Source organism: Gopherus evgoodei, chromosome 11 (genome assembly GCF_007399415.2).
Source record: "Gopherus evgoodei ecotype Sinaloan lineage chromosome 11, rGopEvg1_v1.p, whole genome shotgun sequence".
Classification (NCBI taxonomy): Eukaryota; Metazoa; Chordata; order Testudines; family Testudinidae; genus Gopherus; species Gopherus evgoodei.
In genome coordinates this window covers 20,194,722-20,213,457 of record NC_044332.1, presented here as the reverse complement: position 1 = coordinate 20,213,457, position 18,736 = coordinate 20,194,722, and the positions used below count along the sequence as shown (strand labels likewise).

The following is an 18,736-nucleotide window of genomic DNA, read 5'->3' as shown; positions in this document are numbered from 1 at the left end:
TTTGCTCATGCAATGAAGTGTTGTTTTCAGTTTAGTTGGTAAATAGTGCACAGCTCCAAACAGTCACGAATTGATCTTTGTTGGCAGTTTCATCAGGTAAGACACAGACTGAACAGACGTATATTAAATACGTTCCCACTACTGTAGGAAGTCGGCAGAACAAGGTTGTCACACTGATAGGAAATGTGGGAATGTATATGCTCATTTTTTCTTGCTGTATTTATTCTGTGGATCAATACCATTTTTGTACTGGATAACTCAGCTGAAAACCTAGTACAAACCTATACAAAGGTATAAAAAACAATGATTAGTATAGACAAGGTAAATTGAGCAATCCTGTGTGCCCTTGTTGATGGCAACAATTTTAAAACTGTAAAAAGGAAATACTTTGACACAGAGCATAATTAATCTGAGAAACTCATGGCCCCAAGGTGGTATTGAAGCCAAGAATTGAATAGGATTCAAAATAAAATTAGTCATATTATCTTTTTATATACAAGGGATATAAACCTCATGCTTCAGGGTATAAGCTATCCACTAACTGATGGAGGTTAGGAAAAAACTTTGTTTACAGGCAAGTTATTCCATACATTTTCCTTGGGGGGAAGGAGTTGGAGGGGGAGGATTGGCAGTTTAATTCAGAGTGTCTGGTACTGGCAACTACCAAAGACAGCTTGCTGTTAGATGGACCACTTTTCTGATCTGAGCTGGTATAGTAATTCTTTTGTATGTTCAAGTGATGCCAATATGAACACTAATGTTTACTAAAGACTGAAGCAACCCATTTAATGCAAAAAACAAGCAAACCAAAAAAACCACCCAACAGTTCTTGAAAAGCTGCTGCCAAAGTCTCTTTTCAAATATTTTAAAACATTTCTTTCCTTGTTGTTATGAAGCTGTCAGTAGGAAAACACCAGATTTGTTTCGTTTGGATTTATTTGTTCTTGCTGATTATTCACAGCTTGAAAGCCTACTCCTTTGTTTGTAACATCATAATCATTTACACAGCAACCAATCATGTAAAAATGGATTACGAGTCCAGGATGGGAATTAGTACAGTTAATAAGGCATCAAAACCCTTAAAAGTTGACTCCAACAACTTATACCGCTTTTGTTTGAGTGGCAAATTAAATGAATAACCAGTTTTTAAACAAAGGTGTGTATATATTAGTGGGTCTTTGGCCCCTATTTTTCCCCCCTTCCCCCATGCTCTATACCCTGCTGAGAGCTTATTGTTATATCTTCATCACGAATCAAGCAGCAGACACTGCCGGAGGGTGCAGCTGTCTGGCAAACAACAGCTATGTAAACAATACAGTGTTGGTGCGGGAAGGAGTCCCCCCCCACATCCAGCAGGTGCAAGAGAACAAGTCCTGAGGGGAGGAGGTGGAAGAGAGTTATAGAGGCCCTACCTTTTTTCCTCTCTCTCACCATAGTGGATGGAAGGGCTAATGGGTGCTCTATAAGTAGCAGCAGGAGGACGTGGGAGCTCAGCACTAACAGCTGACTGAACTCCCCAGCATTGCCCAGCTGTCCTTGTATTTGATTTGGAGTAGAGAAGTTCTTTCCCAGCCCCTTCCTCAGCCTGCTTGGATGGGATATGTCTTCATCCATCCCTCTCTCTCCTGCTCAGCCAGCTGCCTCTATTTGCTGGGCTGCTGCTTAGTTCCTAGGCTACCAGATTTTTAAAGGATGTGTGTGAGGTTGAGCAGGTAACCCCTTCTTCACTGATATTTAATAGCAGTTCTTTCCAAACTGTTTGTGCAAGCCTCAGGCAGCTTCTGCTGCCCTCTGCAGATAAGAAAAATAGCAAATATTAGCAGGGGGCAGAGCCTATGGGGACTTCAAAAATCCTAAATTATATTTTCTTTAAAAGATCAAAATTAGTCATTTCTCTGTAACACTAATTTTAAACAAGCTTGCACAAAACCATTCCATCCATTCTGTGAGAAGCAAAGATCTTGTTTCTATGTGAATGTTCTTAAAATAAAGGAAAAGGAAAAAGAAACTTGGATATGTTAAAGAAATAGACTTTCTTAGAATTATATATTCTATGAAGCACCACCACTCAAGCAGCAAAGAATCCTGTGGCACCTTATAGACTAACAGACGTTTTGGAGCATGAGCTTTCGTGGTGAATACCCACTTCCTCAGATGCATGACATGCATCTGAGGAAGTGGGTATTCACCCACGAAAGCTCATGCTCCAAAACGTCTGTTAGTCTATAAGGTGCCACAGGATTCTTTGCTGCTTTTACAGATCCAGACTAACACGGCTACCCTCTGATACTTGACACCAACTCAATAGACTGTGTGATTAAAGACTTTGTAACATTCAGTTTAGCTACTGACTCTATCTTATCTTGCTTGTATTATGTTAAACAGTTAACCATTGAGATCTGCAGTGTGAATGAGTCATAAACTCGGTAATATTATAACTTGTTTCCTTTACTTTGACTACAGCAGGGTAGGCAACCTATGGCATGGGTGCCGAAGGCGGCACGTGAGCTGATTTTCAGTGGCACTCACACTGCCCAGGTCCTGGCCACTGGTCCGGGGGCTTTGCATTTTAATTTAGCTTTAAATGAAGCTTCTTAAACGTTTTTAAAACCTTGTTTACTTTACATACAATAGTTTAATATATGTTATAGACTTATAAAAAGACACCTTCTAAAAATGTTAAAATGCATTACCGGCATGCAAAACTGTTAATTAGAGTGAATCAATGAAGACTTGACACACCACTTCTGAAAGGTTGCCGACCCCTGGACTAGAATACTAATTCTTGAATTTGGTAGCAGAAACTGCAGACAATCTGATATATACATTTGTCCATAGTTTTTTTCTGGTTAAATGTTTTTATTGGATTTTGAATAAATATACAATCCATAGGTAACGCCAGTATACTCTCTAAAGTCCTGACCCTCTTCTAATAAAGTCAGAAAGTTTTGCCATAGACTTCAATTAGTGCAAGATGAGGTCCTAACAGAGGTTCATGAACAGCATCTGCATGTGTTGGTTCCTACTTATTTCTTTGCTAAACTACAATAAAGACAGCTTAAAATAAATTAAAATATCCCCCCAATATTAACTTTCTATGTAAGCAATTGCTTTAGTTGCCACAGAGGTGTTTTGATCATAAATTGGAAGGAAGGTGTTCTACAGAGTCAGAGATGAGAGGAGAGGTGGTTACATAAGATGTCTGTATTAAAATGTGTGCCATATTATTAAAAAGTTTTGAAAAACTGTGCATCATGTAGTAACAGAAATGATGTATATATGTGAAAGAACGGAAGTAAACATAGTAAACGTGGAAACATAATGGAAGAAAATAAAGCAACATGGCATGTACTCCAGAACAAAAAATCCAAACACAAAAATAGTCTAACTTGTCCCAGTGAACTGAAATAAATTGTTTCTAAGGAATGCTTTAAGTATCAGTGTTTTTATGTGGATAATTAATTTAATTTTTTTTCTGGGTGAACTCTGCAATCTTTTGACTATGCTGTCCTCAAGCTTTGTGGGGGGAGAGTAGTCAGTGCAAACAAATTGGAAGAAAAAATTAGATGTGCACTGGTAGATATTACAAATAAGCTGTCCGGTTTCTTATGACAGACATAAAATAAGTCTTCCCATTCATTCTGAAATGAGTGATTTGATCCCACATGCTGTTGAATGTGGTAAGCTATCTAGCCCTTGTAATATTTGCAAATCAGTCAAGTTACTTTATAAACATATAAAATATATTCTTTACATTAAACAATTCTAAAAATGGTTTTACTTTTATTACTTCTGCCAATAAAAATTAAAATGTGAAAAATAATTAAATGACAAATCTGTAATAATGAAATAAAATCACAAAATGTAAACAACAGAAAAGAAATACAAAAGTAAAGTAGCCTGTGGAGTCTTGCTATAATATAATCTTTATTTGGCAAAGTTTTATTTTGAAGTGCATATATTTGATACAAATAGCCTTTACTTAATCAGTAAAGCTCCTATTCTGCAAACATTTATGCATCTGCTTAACTTTATGCACCTGAGCAGATCCATTGTTTACTGGATTGGGATCTGACTGTTAATCAGTTAGGGAAATACCATGTAGTGACAGGATAATTAAACAAATTACTATGTACTAAAATAACAACTTGGTTATTTCTGTGTTTTGAAGGAGAGCATGACTTTTGCAGTAATATATATAACAATGTAAATAATGGCACTATCAACTAAACTCTCTAAACAATAGCTGGATAAGAGTAAAGACTATTAAGAAAAGTCTTATTTCCTTTCTGAAACTTGTGGTAGCTTTGCTTTAACATGGTAGACACTACAAGACCGCTATTTTGAGAATAGGCATAAGAAATAGCAAAAGGAAGTAAGTGAAAGTCCTCTGGGCTAAAAAAGAACTATTGGAAGAACCAAAACCCATTCTAAATGAGGACTAAACTACTTTCAAATGGCAACAGATTATATGACCTGCAGATGACGGGAGATTACTGGTGTTTCGTAGATAAAGGATATTTTTCAAATAAGACAAAGTAGGAAAGGGGTAAGAATATTTAATTGATCATGGCCAATATGCCCCAAACCAATCCTCGGAGAGCCTGCTTAAGATATGGGAACTTGGTTTTTTATTACTGTTGTAGTCCATAAACTGGAATCCTGGACCTGTATGCAGTGTGAGAGCAGGATTTTTCTGGTATTGATGTACGTGACTAAATTATTTGGCTTCTCTGCATCTCCAATATTTTGTTCCCATTCATGGAGAGTTCAAGATCCTGAATACTTGTTTTATGTCATAATTAAATACTTTTATTTCAAATGATGTATAAAACCCTTGGTACCAGTGGGATCTTTTCCTCCATATAGCTAAGCATTGTACAGTAAAAGCTGTGTTAGCAGCAATGCCGGGTTTTAGTGCTTTCTGGATATATCCCACTACAAAGCTTCATGGGGGTGCCAGGTGTCTGGTTTTCAACAGGAACGCCTGCTCGAAAAGAGACCCTGATGCTTCCAGTCTTCCCCCCTCATCCCCTCTCCCACACCCCACGCCTGCTGCGTCTTTGTGGTGTGCTGGCTGGGGACGTTCCTTAACATTGATGTTGCCTTGTCCCTCCAGGAAGTCAGCTGAGGAGGCAGGTCCCCTCAAGGGGCCAGACACACCCATGCTACGGGCCAGCTTGCTGGGTGCCTGGATGGACGGTTCCCTGGGACAGATCCTTCCCTCCTGTCGACTGGCCTGACCCCTCCCCGCCGCCCGGGGCCTGGCTCCCGCACAGCCAAGGGAGCATAGTCCTGCCAGCAGTCAAGATGGCGGCGTCTCCTCCCGCTCCCCCCAGCTCGGCGGGGCGGGGCCGGAGCCGGCTGCGCTGGAATGTGGGCGGGACGGTGCGGCCGGGCCCGGCCTCCCTGCGCCGCGCCGAGCTGTGTCCGGCAGCTGTATTCGGGGCTGCGCGCTGAAAAGAGCCGCCCCCTGCGCCCGGGTAAGCTACCGGCTGGGGAGGGGCAGGGCCCGGCGCAGCCTAGACCTGAGAACCGGGGCGGCTGACAAGGCAAAGGGCGGCGGGACCGCTGGAAAGAGGAGGCGAGTGTCAGAGGGAGGAACGAGGGAGTCGGCCCCTCGCCGCAGAGATCACTGCCCCGGGGGCGCGGTGCGGGTGGGGCGTGGGGCGAGAGGCAGCCAGCAGCGGCGGGGAGCAGGGGCTCAGCAGCCATGGGGCGGGAGGGCATTGCAGCGATCGCTGTTTGTGGCCAGGTCTCTGCCCGCTTGCCCTTTATCGGCTCTTATCAGTTTGTAACCCTCCGAGGTTTGTTGTTACCTTTGCAGCTGGGGTTTGAGGGGGAAACTCTTGGGCTGTGTCTACACTAGGAAGCAGCGCTATGTTTTGGCCCTTAGACCTGGGAGCTGCAGGTTTCTTAATTTGCGTCTTTCTCTCAGGAGAGAGCCTGGCTTTGGGCATAGGGTGGGAGGGTTTTAACTTTCTGCATTCTGCTTGCCTGTGTAGTCTCAGGGAATAGAAAAAAGAGAAACAAAGCAGGCAACAAACCTTAGTTAATTTTGTAAACTTAATACGGAGATTTAATTTAACTTTTAAAATGATGGGAGGGTTATGGGAGTCTGGAAATAAGATGCACAGCATATAGGACTTGTGTTTCTGTGTTTTTGGTTCATAATTTATTTCTTTTTTTTCCCTACAGGTCAATTATCCACATTAATATTGTTTGTCTCTTTTCCCCCCCTACACCTCCAAGACTGTTGTATTTTCTGCCTTGTAGCTTTATCCTTTTTTTTTTTCCTGTTTAACTCAGCTGCAAAACACAAGATCATGAAGGTTGTAAACCAATTGGTTCCTTGTTAGAGTGTCACTGATAAGAGAAATAGAGATTGTCTCTACCTAGTTCTTGAGGTCTCCAGTGTTTAAATATGGATTTCTCTCCCACAACATAAGCCTGAAAAGTTTATTTTTGCTCTCCGAGGTTAATACTGAAGTGCCATTGATGAAGAGGAGCTACTTGACAGTTGCCTTTGACTGTTTGAATTGTGCAGCATTGTTTACCCAGGAGGTACACTGAGATCCATTTTTTTTCATCCTTGACATTGTTTCCACCTGGAGTATGACAGAATTCTGATACAAAAGCAAAAACATACGGGGGGAACAATTCGGAATATAAACTAAGCATGGTAGGATCTTGAACACAAATTGCTGTAAAAGAAGAGAAGAGGAGGTGAAGGAATGGCATCCAGAGAGAGGCTGTATGAACTTTGGATGCTTTATTGTAACAAGGTAACTATTTTCTTATTTTTCTTTTTTAGATACTTTCTTTGCACACCTTAATAACAGGAGGTATTAGTTTGTTTTGTTGTCCACTGGATGGTTATTTAATAGCTCTTTGTGGATTCCAGCTCATCAAAAATTAAGATAACATTAGTGAGTTTACATTTTCTTTTCTTTTTCCATTTAATATATACTACACAAAATCTAACCCAAACAAACCCTACGTTAAAAGAACATTGTTAAGGTTGTCAAGTATCAGAGGGGTAACCCTGTTAGTCTGGATCTGTAAAAGCAGCAAATAATCCTGTGGCACTTTATAGACTAACAGATGTTTTGGAGCATGAGCTTTCGTGGGTGAATACCCACATGCATCCGACGAAGTGGATATTCACATACGAAAGCTTATGCTCCAAAACGTCTGTTAGTCTATAAGGTGCCACAGGATTCTTTGCTATTGTTAAGGTTGCAAAGTCTAACACTCAAAAGTTGAGGAATGCCAAAATAAAGTTACCTGTGCAAGCTTAATTTGGCACAATTTTGTATCTTTAATATGATTAATCTCTATCCTGTGATCACATAGTATTTCTTCCACAGGACTTGTTTCATTCTGTGCACAGGATGGATAGTTCCTACTTAATTAGCAGCTATGCAATATTTTGTTTTCTTCTCATTGTTCAACATGTGGCCCCAGGCCTCATTTGCTTCATTCTATTAAAACCTTGATCTGAAGATAGAAAAGCCAGTGGTGCTCATCACTACAGTATCTAAGTGCTTCACAAACATTAATGAATTTATTTTCAAAGCATCCTTATGAAGTGAAGGGATAGTAGTGTTATCCTCATTATACTTAACATTATGTAGTGCTTCATATGTTCAAAGCACAGTTCCTGTTGACTTCCGTGGCAGCTGGGAGTGCACAGCATTTCTGCAGATCAGAAGTTTCCACACAGGCACATAGAGTAATTGTAAATGGGAAGCACCTGAAAACATTAACCATTTTAGAGACCTTATCTATGAAGTGGGGTGGAATGGAGAGGGTGCACATGGCTGCACCAAAGCCAACAGGATTGGTAGGTAATCAAGCTAAATTTCAGTGGCGAAGCTCCTACAAAGTTGGTCGTGCCAGAGCACGGGACAAGGCTCATGGCAAAGATTTTAATGGGATGTGACCTTACTACATTTAAGGGTTTTAAAAACTGAAAGGATCACCTTAAAAATCCATTTGCCATGTTATAGACAACTAGGATAAAGAATGTAGGGTGGCAAAATATAGTCACAGCCATGCATCCCAGTGCTCCGGCATTTTGTAACCAGTAGAGAAGCCTTTCCTTGATTATTTAAGTAATATAGTTCTGCCCAAGGAGGTTTCACAGTGTTTGTTCCTCACATTTTCCCTTAATCTTTGGCCTGGTAGGTCAGTCATTGACTTGAAGGCACGGTTGTTGTCTGTCAGCCAGCTGTTAGGGGTATATCTACACCACGATCTTGAGGTGTGACTTTAGCTTGGATAGACATCTCTGCACTAGCACCGGTAAAAATAGCAGTGTAAATGGCTACAGGCATCACAAGCTTCAATATGGACAATACAATCATGAAGGACAGATATTGGGTACATAGTTTTCCAAGAGACTCAGTGCTACCTTTGTGTTATTTCAACCTATAAGGACACTGCATATTGAGAATCTTAAGGCCATCCTAAAATTCTGATCTGCAGGTAGCAGTGACAGGTGAGACAATCAGACTGCCAACCTCTTGGGTTTTTCCTTAAACAAACAAACAAAAACAAAAAGTTGTGGATAACCAATCATTTAGAAAACCCCATGCTTGTGAGCACTGGATTTCTGCTTTATTTTCAGAGAGTCTATCTGCATTACAATAACAGTGCTGGTATACAGTGTTCTCTCTGTCTTGGTTAGCGAAGTCTGTGCTGTAACATGTTTTTTCTATTATTGTTATAGTGTGTGTAGAAGGGAATTGTAGATCTAAAATTTTATTGGTGTTTAAGCCTTGGGCCTGGACAGAAAGGTGTGGACTGATGACTTTTAATAAATGGTGAGTTAGTCTAAAAAAAAAAAAGCCAAAACACCATTATTTAAAACAGTTATTTTTCTCTATATTGGAGGAATCCCCAGCAAGGGAGACATGGCAAATTTCTGACCTTTTTGCACAGTCTGCATGGAAAAAGAAGTGGATTTCTATAAGAAAAATAAGTGCCCGTAGGGGCACCAGTACAACAGTTCTCTGCATAATCTAGTTATCACACCTCTGCTCAGGTGTAGACACTCAAATGCTGCATGCTGAGGTTCATGTGCAAACTTTTATATGCTGTACTTGCTGCTTTGTTATGGGGTTGTCTCAATTAAATGCTTTTCAGACCTCAGAGTAATCTCTGTGATGAGATAAATTCAATTAATTTGGCTATCTGCTTATGGAAAAATAGAGAACTTGAGTATTCAGAGCTGTCAATCTGGCAATTTTCACAGGGACTAAATAATTCATTTTAACAACCTTCTGTGCCCAGTGCTATACCTAAATCTTTGTAGAGTGAGTCCAGGTTAGAGGCAGTGTTTGTAAACAAGCAGTCTTCATCCACTGGCATTGTTCTTGACTCTTCTTATCCATACTATTCTGGGAAATTAAAATGAACTTGACCTTGAGCTGAAGAAGTAACCCAACATGCTTTGTGCTTCTTTCATGGATATTTTCAGTGAAGGTTCCTTAGGGAAGATAAAGTAGTTGTTGCCTACCTTATTTGGGGGCAAATATAATATGACTTCTGCCTGTTTCTGTAAATTGATTCAGAGCAAAACTTTTCATGCCACTTATTTGCTCACTTTCAGAAGTCACCATCTGCCACTGGGCATTTTAAAACAACCTACTGTCTCCGCAATCTGTACCAAAAGACAATGGAATGTACTGTAACTGACCTCCATATGACATGTCCCAGTGCAGAGGTGAGAGTTAGTGTACCTAACTCTCAGATAATTAACTCTGACTGTTAAACTTCTAAACCTTCTCCATACAAAATGATGACAATTTTTTGTGTAAAGTCTTATACATATGTCTGTATAAAATATAGTGTGTTTATAAACAGAATAAATGGATTTGTGATCAGACCAGCCTTTTGCATTGTAAGACCAGGTTGAACCACCATAATTGAAACTGATTCATTCAGACAAATGATGTTATAGTTCCGTTTCTAAAACAAACTTGGCTCTTGCAAAATTATATTGTTTAGTTGTGGTGACAGGTATGCAATTTAACCAGACTATAACCTTTTTTGGCATTCAACTTTAAACCTTGTGAAACACACTCCCTTCCACCTCTTCCCCCCCCCCCCATGTCATCCTCACTTAAATTTGCACAGGTCATCCACGTTGTCAAATCAGCAATTATACAACAAGATTTATGTCACAAAATACTACATAAGAGCAATAATTCTATATCAAATAAACAAACATTCTATATACAGTCTGTGTATAAAATGACAAAAGGAAAATGTTGTATATAAGACTAGACTTTCTTGCCTCTACCTGTATTCTTGGAGGATTTTGATTTATTTATAGCAACAGAAGTATAAATGAACTATTTAAAAAAAATCAGCTTTCTCACAATTAATTTAATTAGAGGCAATATATTGAAGACTTGAAGTCCAGAAGGGACCATCATGATTATCTAGTTTGACCTCCTGTACATCGCAGGCCACAGAACCTCACCCACTCCTCTAATATGCCTATAACTTTTGGCTGAATTACTGAAGTCATTAAATCTTGATTTAAAGACTTCAAGCCACAGAGAATCCACCACTTGCTGTTTGAACTAGAGTAAGTGATCTGTGACCTCTGCTGCAGAGAGAGAAAAGCCACCAAGGTCTCTGCCAAGTTTGGGGAAACTTCCTTCCCAACCTCAAATATGGTGATGAGATAACCCTGAGCGTGTGGCCAAGACCCACCAGCTGGACACATGGGAAAGAATTCTCTTTGGTAATTGAGTCCTCCCCAACTAGTGTTCATCTCCAACGGATGGAGATATTTGCTAATAATAGCCACAGATGGGCCATATGCCATGTAAGCAATCTCATCATAATATCCTTTCCATAAACTTAACAAGCTCAGTCTTAACCTGTTAGATTTTTTGCCCTCACTCTTCTTTTGGGAGGCTGTTCCAGAAGTTCACTTCGTTGATAATTAGACACCTTCATGTAATTTCAAGCCTAAAGTTGTTTGGCCAGTTTATATCTGGTTATTCTTGTGCCAGTAGTGGCCCTTAAACACCAGGAAGGAGAGGAATTGTTTGTTATCCCTCTCATATATTTATAGACAAAAATCATATCTCCCCAAAGCCTTCATTTGATTGAGACTGAAGAAGCTTGACTTCTCTTGTAAGGAAGGTTCTCTGTTCTTTTGATCATGCTAGTAGTCTTTCTTTGCACTTGTTCCAATTGAATGTATCTTCTTAACATCAGTGACCAGAATTGCACACGGTATTCCCGATGAGGTCTCAACAGTGCCTGGTACAAGGATAACCTTTTTCTATCTCTACTGGCTAGGCTCTCTGTCAGCCAGAGAGACAGACTTGGGAACACTCTTTCTTTTACAGTTATCTGTGTCCATGAGTGGGCGAAATGTGCATTGTTCTTCTGCTAGCTACAGTGTTACTAATGAAACATTAAAACAAAATTAGTACTCCACAGACATTTAGAGAAGTTTTTCTTGAATTCTAGAAACATATGACAAGTGTCACTGTTCACTCTAAAGAGATTTGTTTCTAATCATTCATGTAGTGTTGTTTGAATAAATATAAAATGATTGTATTGTAATGAGCAGGCTAATATGTGTTTTGTGCCCCTGCCCCTCTACTGTATAGAATCTGAACCATTTAATTATGTCATAGTAGTCCTAATATTAGAACTAAGTTAATGGGAATTTTTTTTGGTTAGGTGCAAGGGCCTTTGCTTTTGAAAAGAAGGATCTGAAGTCTGTCCCCATTGTTCATATCAAATTCCAAGTGTCCTTACTGTGCAGTATAATTGACAACACTGTGAAGTTCCTAAATGGCTACAGATTGGTTTGGCCTTATTGATAAATTTTGTTCTTTACAAGTAATAAGGAACATTTAACTCAAAGTACAAAAAAGTTAAACCATTCAAAATTATTTAGAATCAGATATTGAAGAAAACTAAAAGAATAATCATTGAATCTTAAAAGGCATCACATACCATGAAACCTTGGTGAAATGTGCTAAAGCTCAAGAATATCAGAGCAAACAAACACCTACTAATGACAAAGATGAAAAGCTTCCTAAAGATCCAACCAATAAAACTTTTTAGGCAACCTTTTTTAAAAAAACAACACCAAAACAAACAGTAGCAAACATCCAAAAGTGTAGGGAAGGAAATCTAAACCTGATTTCCATCCTCGTACAAACAATATTCAATTTTAGCTTCTCAGTATGGGTTGAGACCTCACATTGCAGTAGAATTAAGAACATATAATAATGTGTTATTCCCACCCTCTGTCTACAAGAGCGATTTTTCAAAAACTATGTGATTTATGAGCCTAAATCCTATTGATCTTACGCACTTTTGAAAACTTTACGTAAAGAACAATTGAAGAGAGATGAACAAAGTCACTGCAGTGTAGACTCCTGACAAACAAGTATGAGCAGGTGATAAATAAACATCACATAGTTAGCACTATTCTTCTTGTACAGCAGTAAGAGCTAATAAAATGAAGGCAGGTAATAAGCCATTAATTGGCTACAAAAGGTAAATAATGTAATTTCATGTAGCTCGCCACCCTTAAAGCCATACTATTCAGGATTTAAATTATAAGATTGAAAAAAAAGAACCAAAATGTTTTTGAGGACATGTTAAAGTTTGGACAGAAACAACAGTGGCTATAGGTTGATTTAATTATCAATGCAATGAGACTCCAATGGAGTTTTATTTGAATGTTCACAAGAAAATGCTTAAGAGCATATGGAAGTATCCCATAAAACAATTTAAAACTCGCAGTGGGATGTGAAAGGCAGAAGTTACTGGGGGAAAAAAATTGAAAAGGGGGTGGGCAGATAGATACACACCTTGGCCATAAGGTCAGAAATATCAATAGAATCCAAAGAGAAGATTAAGGATTCATAGTTTGAGTCTTCTTTAGAATTATCACAAGATAGGACACATATTTGTCATCCCCATAGGAAAAAGCTATACATTTGAGTGAAAGTTGGTGGGAAGAATATAGGATGACACTAGGAATAAAAAGAAATAATAAATTATTTTGTCCAGAAGCATCAATCAAAGATTAAAGAGAGATCCTGGCTGCTGTGAAAGAGTAACTAAAAGTTTATGTGGACAAGAATACAAGCCTAGCCTAAGCTTTTTCCAGGGACCACAACTCCAAAAATAGTTATTTTATAGTACAGCTCTTAACACATCTGGTTACTGTAGGTGCAGACTCATAAACGGTGTTGGTAGCAACACCTATAGTTAAGCTTTCCTCGTGCTTTCAATTACATCTCTACCCTGATATAAGGTGACCTGATATAACATGAATTTGGATATAATGCGGTAAAGTAGCACTCCGGGGGGTGGAGCTGCGAACTCCAGCAAATCAAAGCAAGTTCGATATACCGTGGTTTCACCTATAATGCGGGTAAGATTTTTTGGCTCCTGAGGACGACATTATATCGGGGTAAAGGTGTATAAGTCCCAGCTTTCAGTTGATTATATGTTTGCCAAACTTTAACTGTTTGGGCTGAAACTTTCCAGTTAGGTGCCTGACTCAGGCTGAACTTTGTTGGAAATTTTCAGCTAAAATGATTCAGTAACTTTGAAGAACAAAGTTGGGAAAAGTGTATTTTTGCCTATGTTAAAAATTCTTACAGCCTTTTTCACTGAGAAGTTTCTAGGGTCCTCAGGAAGAAGGGCTTGAAATTTGACAGGAGGCTCAACCTAGCGTCAGAGCTATGCCTCTGGCGGTCCTTGTGGAATTTCACCCAAATGCAGCCAAGTTACAGGTCTCTGAAGAATTGCTGATCACATAATAGCACATACACAATTGATTGCATACTATTTTTGTCCCACAGGACCCCTGCTTCCATCAATGTACAGGATGGACAGTGCTCCGGGAGTGAATGGGGTTGTGTAATGATTGGAGCCAGTGTCTGTAGGACTTCTGCCTCATTTGTTACATGTGATCATGTAGTTAGAGACTATCATAAGTCACAGAAGAGGGCCAAATTCTGGCATTTCCTAACTTTTGAATCTTAGTCTTTGCAGCCTTAATGTAAATTAGTATAATATATATGAAATAGTTTGCAATATAACATAAGCCAAGAACTGGTGTTATCAAGCCAGTGAGGAAAAAAAAAAACAATTAAATCCATGTTTATACAAATAATAATCAACACTCAGTAAAATCCGAAGCTGATGGGTAGTAAAGTAGGTGTCACTTTGAAATAAAATGTATTAAAAGAAATAATGTTCCTTTATATAATGCTTTTTATCAGAGGCATTCAAATTTCTTCTCAAGCATTCGTGAATGTAGTCTCCACACCCTTGTAGGATAAATGTTTTCTTCATTTTGCAATTGTGGAAGCTGAGGCACAGAAAGGTTGAGTGATGGGATCCCACAGGAAGTCTGTGGTGAAACAGAAATTAGAACTAAGGTCTTCTGATTCTAATTGTTTCAGCATCCTTTCTTCCAAATAAGCTCATGAGGTGACCAGGGAAATTTGAGAAGTTGTCTTAAAAACAATAAAAGACCTTTTAGTAATAAGGTGCAAATGGTTGCCAGATAAGTGTGTTCTTTAATGACTTCTTGCCTCAAAATAAGACCCACTGTTAGTTTTAAAATAGATAGGACTCTAATGAACAGTCCAGGTGGTAGTAGCAGATATATCCCTACAACACTCCTCAAATTCTAACAGAAACTATTGCAGTGTGTGGTAAACTGCTATCCTTATGGAAAGAGATGAGATGTGTTGTTTAAGCAAAGTTAGAGCTGGAGAAAATATGAGGTTCTAAGGTTCAAAATTCAAGCCCAGCACCAATTGTAGGACCTCACTTACCTCTACCAGCAGTTAGAGAGAATGAGGAAAAATAAAACATTAGTATAGTATCACAGAAATGAAGTCTTCAGGTAACAAGTCTCCAGGCAATACAAACAGAGTGATATTCCTATAAATTACGCTATTGTGTCCATTGTAATGATAGCCGTGTTGGTCTCTAGATATTAGGATGCTCGAAAGCTTGTCTCTTTTGGCAACAGAAGTTAGCCCAATAAAATATATTACCTCACTTACCTTGTCTCTCTAATATTGTGGACAATTGGATGAAATTTCTAGGGTTTTTGAATCTCCTTGGAGTATATCTGAGGCATTGTTAGCTGATAGTAGACATGCAGAAAGTAACTTTTTAAAGCAAGTTACTCAGGTAGATATAGCTGCTTATCTGTAGAGACTGATTAGTTTAACATACAGTGGCATTATCAGGCACGTTGTTCTGACATGCGGATGTTTTTAACTGAGGGAAAATTTCCAGAAGTGCTTTAGTCTGGTTTCATTGAAACCACTGAAAATTTTACTTTGTATTTGAAATGTGTAAAATGTGTAAAACTATTGGTATATTATAATTGTCTCTTTATCATCAATTACTTAAGCCATTATCTAGAAATTAATTTACAAAATCAGCTCGCTCCTGTCATATGGCTCACAGGTACACATTTTTCTGCTGATCGGAAGAACACTGGGAATGTCAGGTAGGGCGTGACAATTGCCAGTCTTCTACAGAAATATAGAGAGGGTATGTTTATGATTAATCAGACCATGAAGTAAACTCTCAAAATAAAAATAAGAAGTTTATCGCTTGGCTATAAAAAATATACTTCAGGATGAAACTTGGCTCGTATTTGTTTATTATGTTTGCGCAAAACTAAGTGGCTACTTTAAAAAAATAAAATCTAAAGGCACTTAGGGCTGAGTCCTGCTCCCATTTAAACCAGTGCCAAAACTCCCATTGATTTCAGTGGGAGCAGGGTTTTTACTATACACCTTATTTTGAGCTAGTGATCGGAATTTCTGTTAACCCAAGGTCATTACTTTGTGACTTTGGATTGCCACTCAAGAAATATTTTTTCTAGATCTCTTGGAAGTTGCTTGGGATGCTCCCTGTTCCCTAGTTGTTACATGGGTCTTTCGTCTTTTACTAGTTGTGCTCTGTTGGGTCAGCTCTATTGACAGCAAAGTGAAAATTATTAGAATCAGTATATCACAGGATTGTAAATCCTGTGTTTATTGCCCCTTTCTGTTTAAGAATTTATTGAGCAGTTGACTCTGGCTAAGCAGAATGCTATATCTCAGCTGTACAGAGCACTTCCGTGGTGGTGCGGGCTGGAACAGAGAGTTGATGTGGGTCATTGGTATTTTACAAGAATAATACACCAAGCTCTTATATAGTGCTTTTTATCAGTGGATCTCAAAGTGCTTTACAAAGGAGGCAAGCGTCATTATCCCTATTTTACAGGTGGGGAACCCAAGATACAGGGAGGTGAAATTACTTGTCCAGTGTCATCCAGCAGGCAAGTGGCTGAGCTGAAAATAGAACCCAGTCCATTGTTCTTTCCACTAGGCCACCATAATGTGACTGTAGTGGCATTATTCAGATCTCTGTTTTTTATTATCTGGTTTGGGTCTCTTAGGTGATTTCACAGCCATGCACCAGCTCCAGAGGTGCCACAGTTGGGTTCTCATCACCAATAAATGAATAGATTTTAAAAAGAGGAGAATTCTTTTTTTTACTCGAACAAGATTCTGATTGGTTTTTAAACTGGTCTTCGAGTAAGGATTGGCTTGATAACGAAGATAGTGAGTGTTTTGGTACTGCTGCACTTCTGCCTGTTACTTTCTCCAGACTTCTCCATTAAACACTGATGCCTTTGGAACCTCAGAAATCGTAAAGTAATTGAATGTGAGTGTCGGCTCTTTAGTGATTATCTAATTGCCTGTCAAAGGTGATACTGAAAGATCATTTTTCCTGATTAGCATGTGGAGAAGAGAAGAAATAATACTGAATTCATTTCTAATATTTTAAGTGGTACTCTTTGTGGTGGTATTTCTTTTTACTTTATCAAGACTATAAGTTGTCTTATGGTTTTTTGCAATTCCATGTTAATAAAAATATTAATTCTAAAAGTTGACCAAAATGCTTTTATGAGTTTTAAAAACCCAAGTCAATAAATATTAAACATGTAAGTCAAAACAGGACTAGTTCAAGATCTGAGCTTAGACTGTCAGCTGATATTAGTGGTCATTTTTAGCTGCTGTTCGTTTCAAACTTGGACAGATATTACTTGGAATACTGTAGCATGTGGGAGCCATAGTTCTATTTTATACTTCAGCTAAGATGAAGAATGGAAAGTTTTGAAAAAGTTTTAAAATAAGTTTGTGCCCTCTAACACATGTCAAAATGAAGGCCACAGAAGGGTCTTAAAGAGACAGTTCTTTTGTCTTTATAAAAAAATTTCCGAACCCCCCTCCCCCCACACACAAAACAGACCCCATGATGAAAGAAAATACCCAAAACTGTGTTAAAGACTATCATAAAATTTTGCTTTAAATAGACAAGTTCAATTAGAATGAAAGCTGTTAGTCTTAGGAGGTGAATTAAAGGCAGATTTTCATATTTAATGCTCCATTTCTATTAATTTTTGTAAGTGTAGTTAAACTTAGTATTGTCTGAATTGTTTTAATAATATTCAGGAAAAAATAGTTGCGGCTCTACTTTTGTTGAAAGGGCATCAGTAATGAGATACAGGAAGAGCTTGTTGGGTTAGTAAGGCGAAGTCGACTTTGGAAGATTGAATGCCTGAAAAAAAGATGCACATACTATTTAACTTCACCCAGGCTCAATGTTTTGTGACAGCAAGCTAAATTTAATGACTTCAAACAACTGTCTTGTCAGACAAGTCTGACATGTATTCTGAACTGCCATGCTGGGGATTTTTGCCTTTTGAGCATGGAATGTCAACACTGAAAATAGCCGCAGGCAGATCCAACTTTTGTTTATAGCACTCAGTACTGGTACTTCCTATACATAACTACAAAAATTGTACTGAACTTTGCTCTTCTAATTCCATCTTGAAGTTTGATTGAAGCACAGTGAAACCACCTCTTTGCTTTTCTTGCAAGTTTCATGAGGCGATCACTGAAATCTAAGTATAGTTAAACCTAAAAGCAATTGATTTATGAAGAAATAAAAAACTGGAAGAGTATGCAAGGGACATTGTCAATTTGAAACCAGGGTAAATTTTTCAAAGGTGACTTGGTGGCTTGAGCCTAAGTCCCTCAAGCCCCACTGACGTTCAGTGAGATTTAGGAGCCTTGAAAATGAGACTTAGGGTTCTGTGTCACTTAGGTCCTTTAAAAATTTTTACACTAGTCAATAAAAAAAAAAAAATCAAAAGTAACTGGATGCTACTTTTCTCACCATTTAAAAAAAATGCCTATCCCTAATGTAAAATTTTCATTTTCCTGTTGGTCTTCAACTGAGTTCAAAGCTTAACACTAGATTGCGGTTGGTTTTTCATATCGTTGCTTCTGAAAGTTGCCATGTTCAAGAGAGCATAATCTGATAATTCTAGGTACTTCGTGCTTTGTTTGGATATGTGTTTATAAGATTTCATCATTGAAAGCTTACTTTTCCATTGCATTACTTACCGAGTTTAAAGACTGCCTTGCTAGTCCTAGAATTCCCTGTAAATTTAATATAATAGTCAGAATGTATTTACTGTTTTGTACAGAAGTATTTGCTCACAAAGTGTAACTTTCTATAAGGCAGTCTAACACGCTGGCTAACCTGCTTTATTTTGAAGCTATTTTCTGAAGGAATGGAATGATTGCTGTGGTAAAATATACAATTGACTTCTAAAGCGACCTGTAAGAATCACTATACTGTATGATCT

The 18,736-nt window shown here is 38.5% G+C and overlaps 1 protein-coding gene across 1 annotated transcript in view; it reads left to right on the top strand.

The window, feature by feature from the left end:
* Positions 1-5,744: 5,744 nt before the first annotated feature.
* NBEAL1 (neurobeachin like 1) overlaps positions 5,745-18,736 on the top strand; it is a 142,394-nt gene continuing 129,402 nt past the window's right edge. Inside the window, 2 exon segments of the mRNA XM_030580909.1 lie at positions 5,745-5,807; positions 6,199-6,785. Coding sequence (XP_030436769.1) covers positions 6,735-6,785 — 51 coding nt within the window. The 5' untranslated portion in view covers positions 5,745-5,807; positions 6,199-6,734.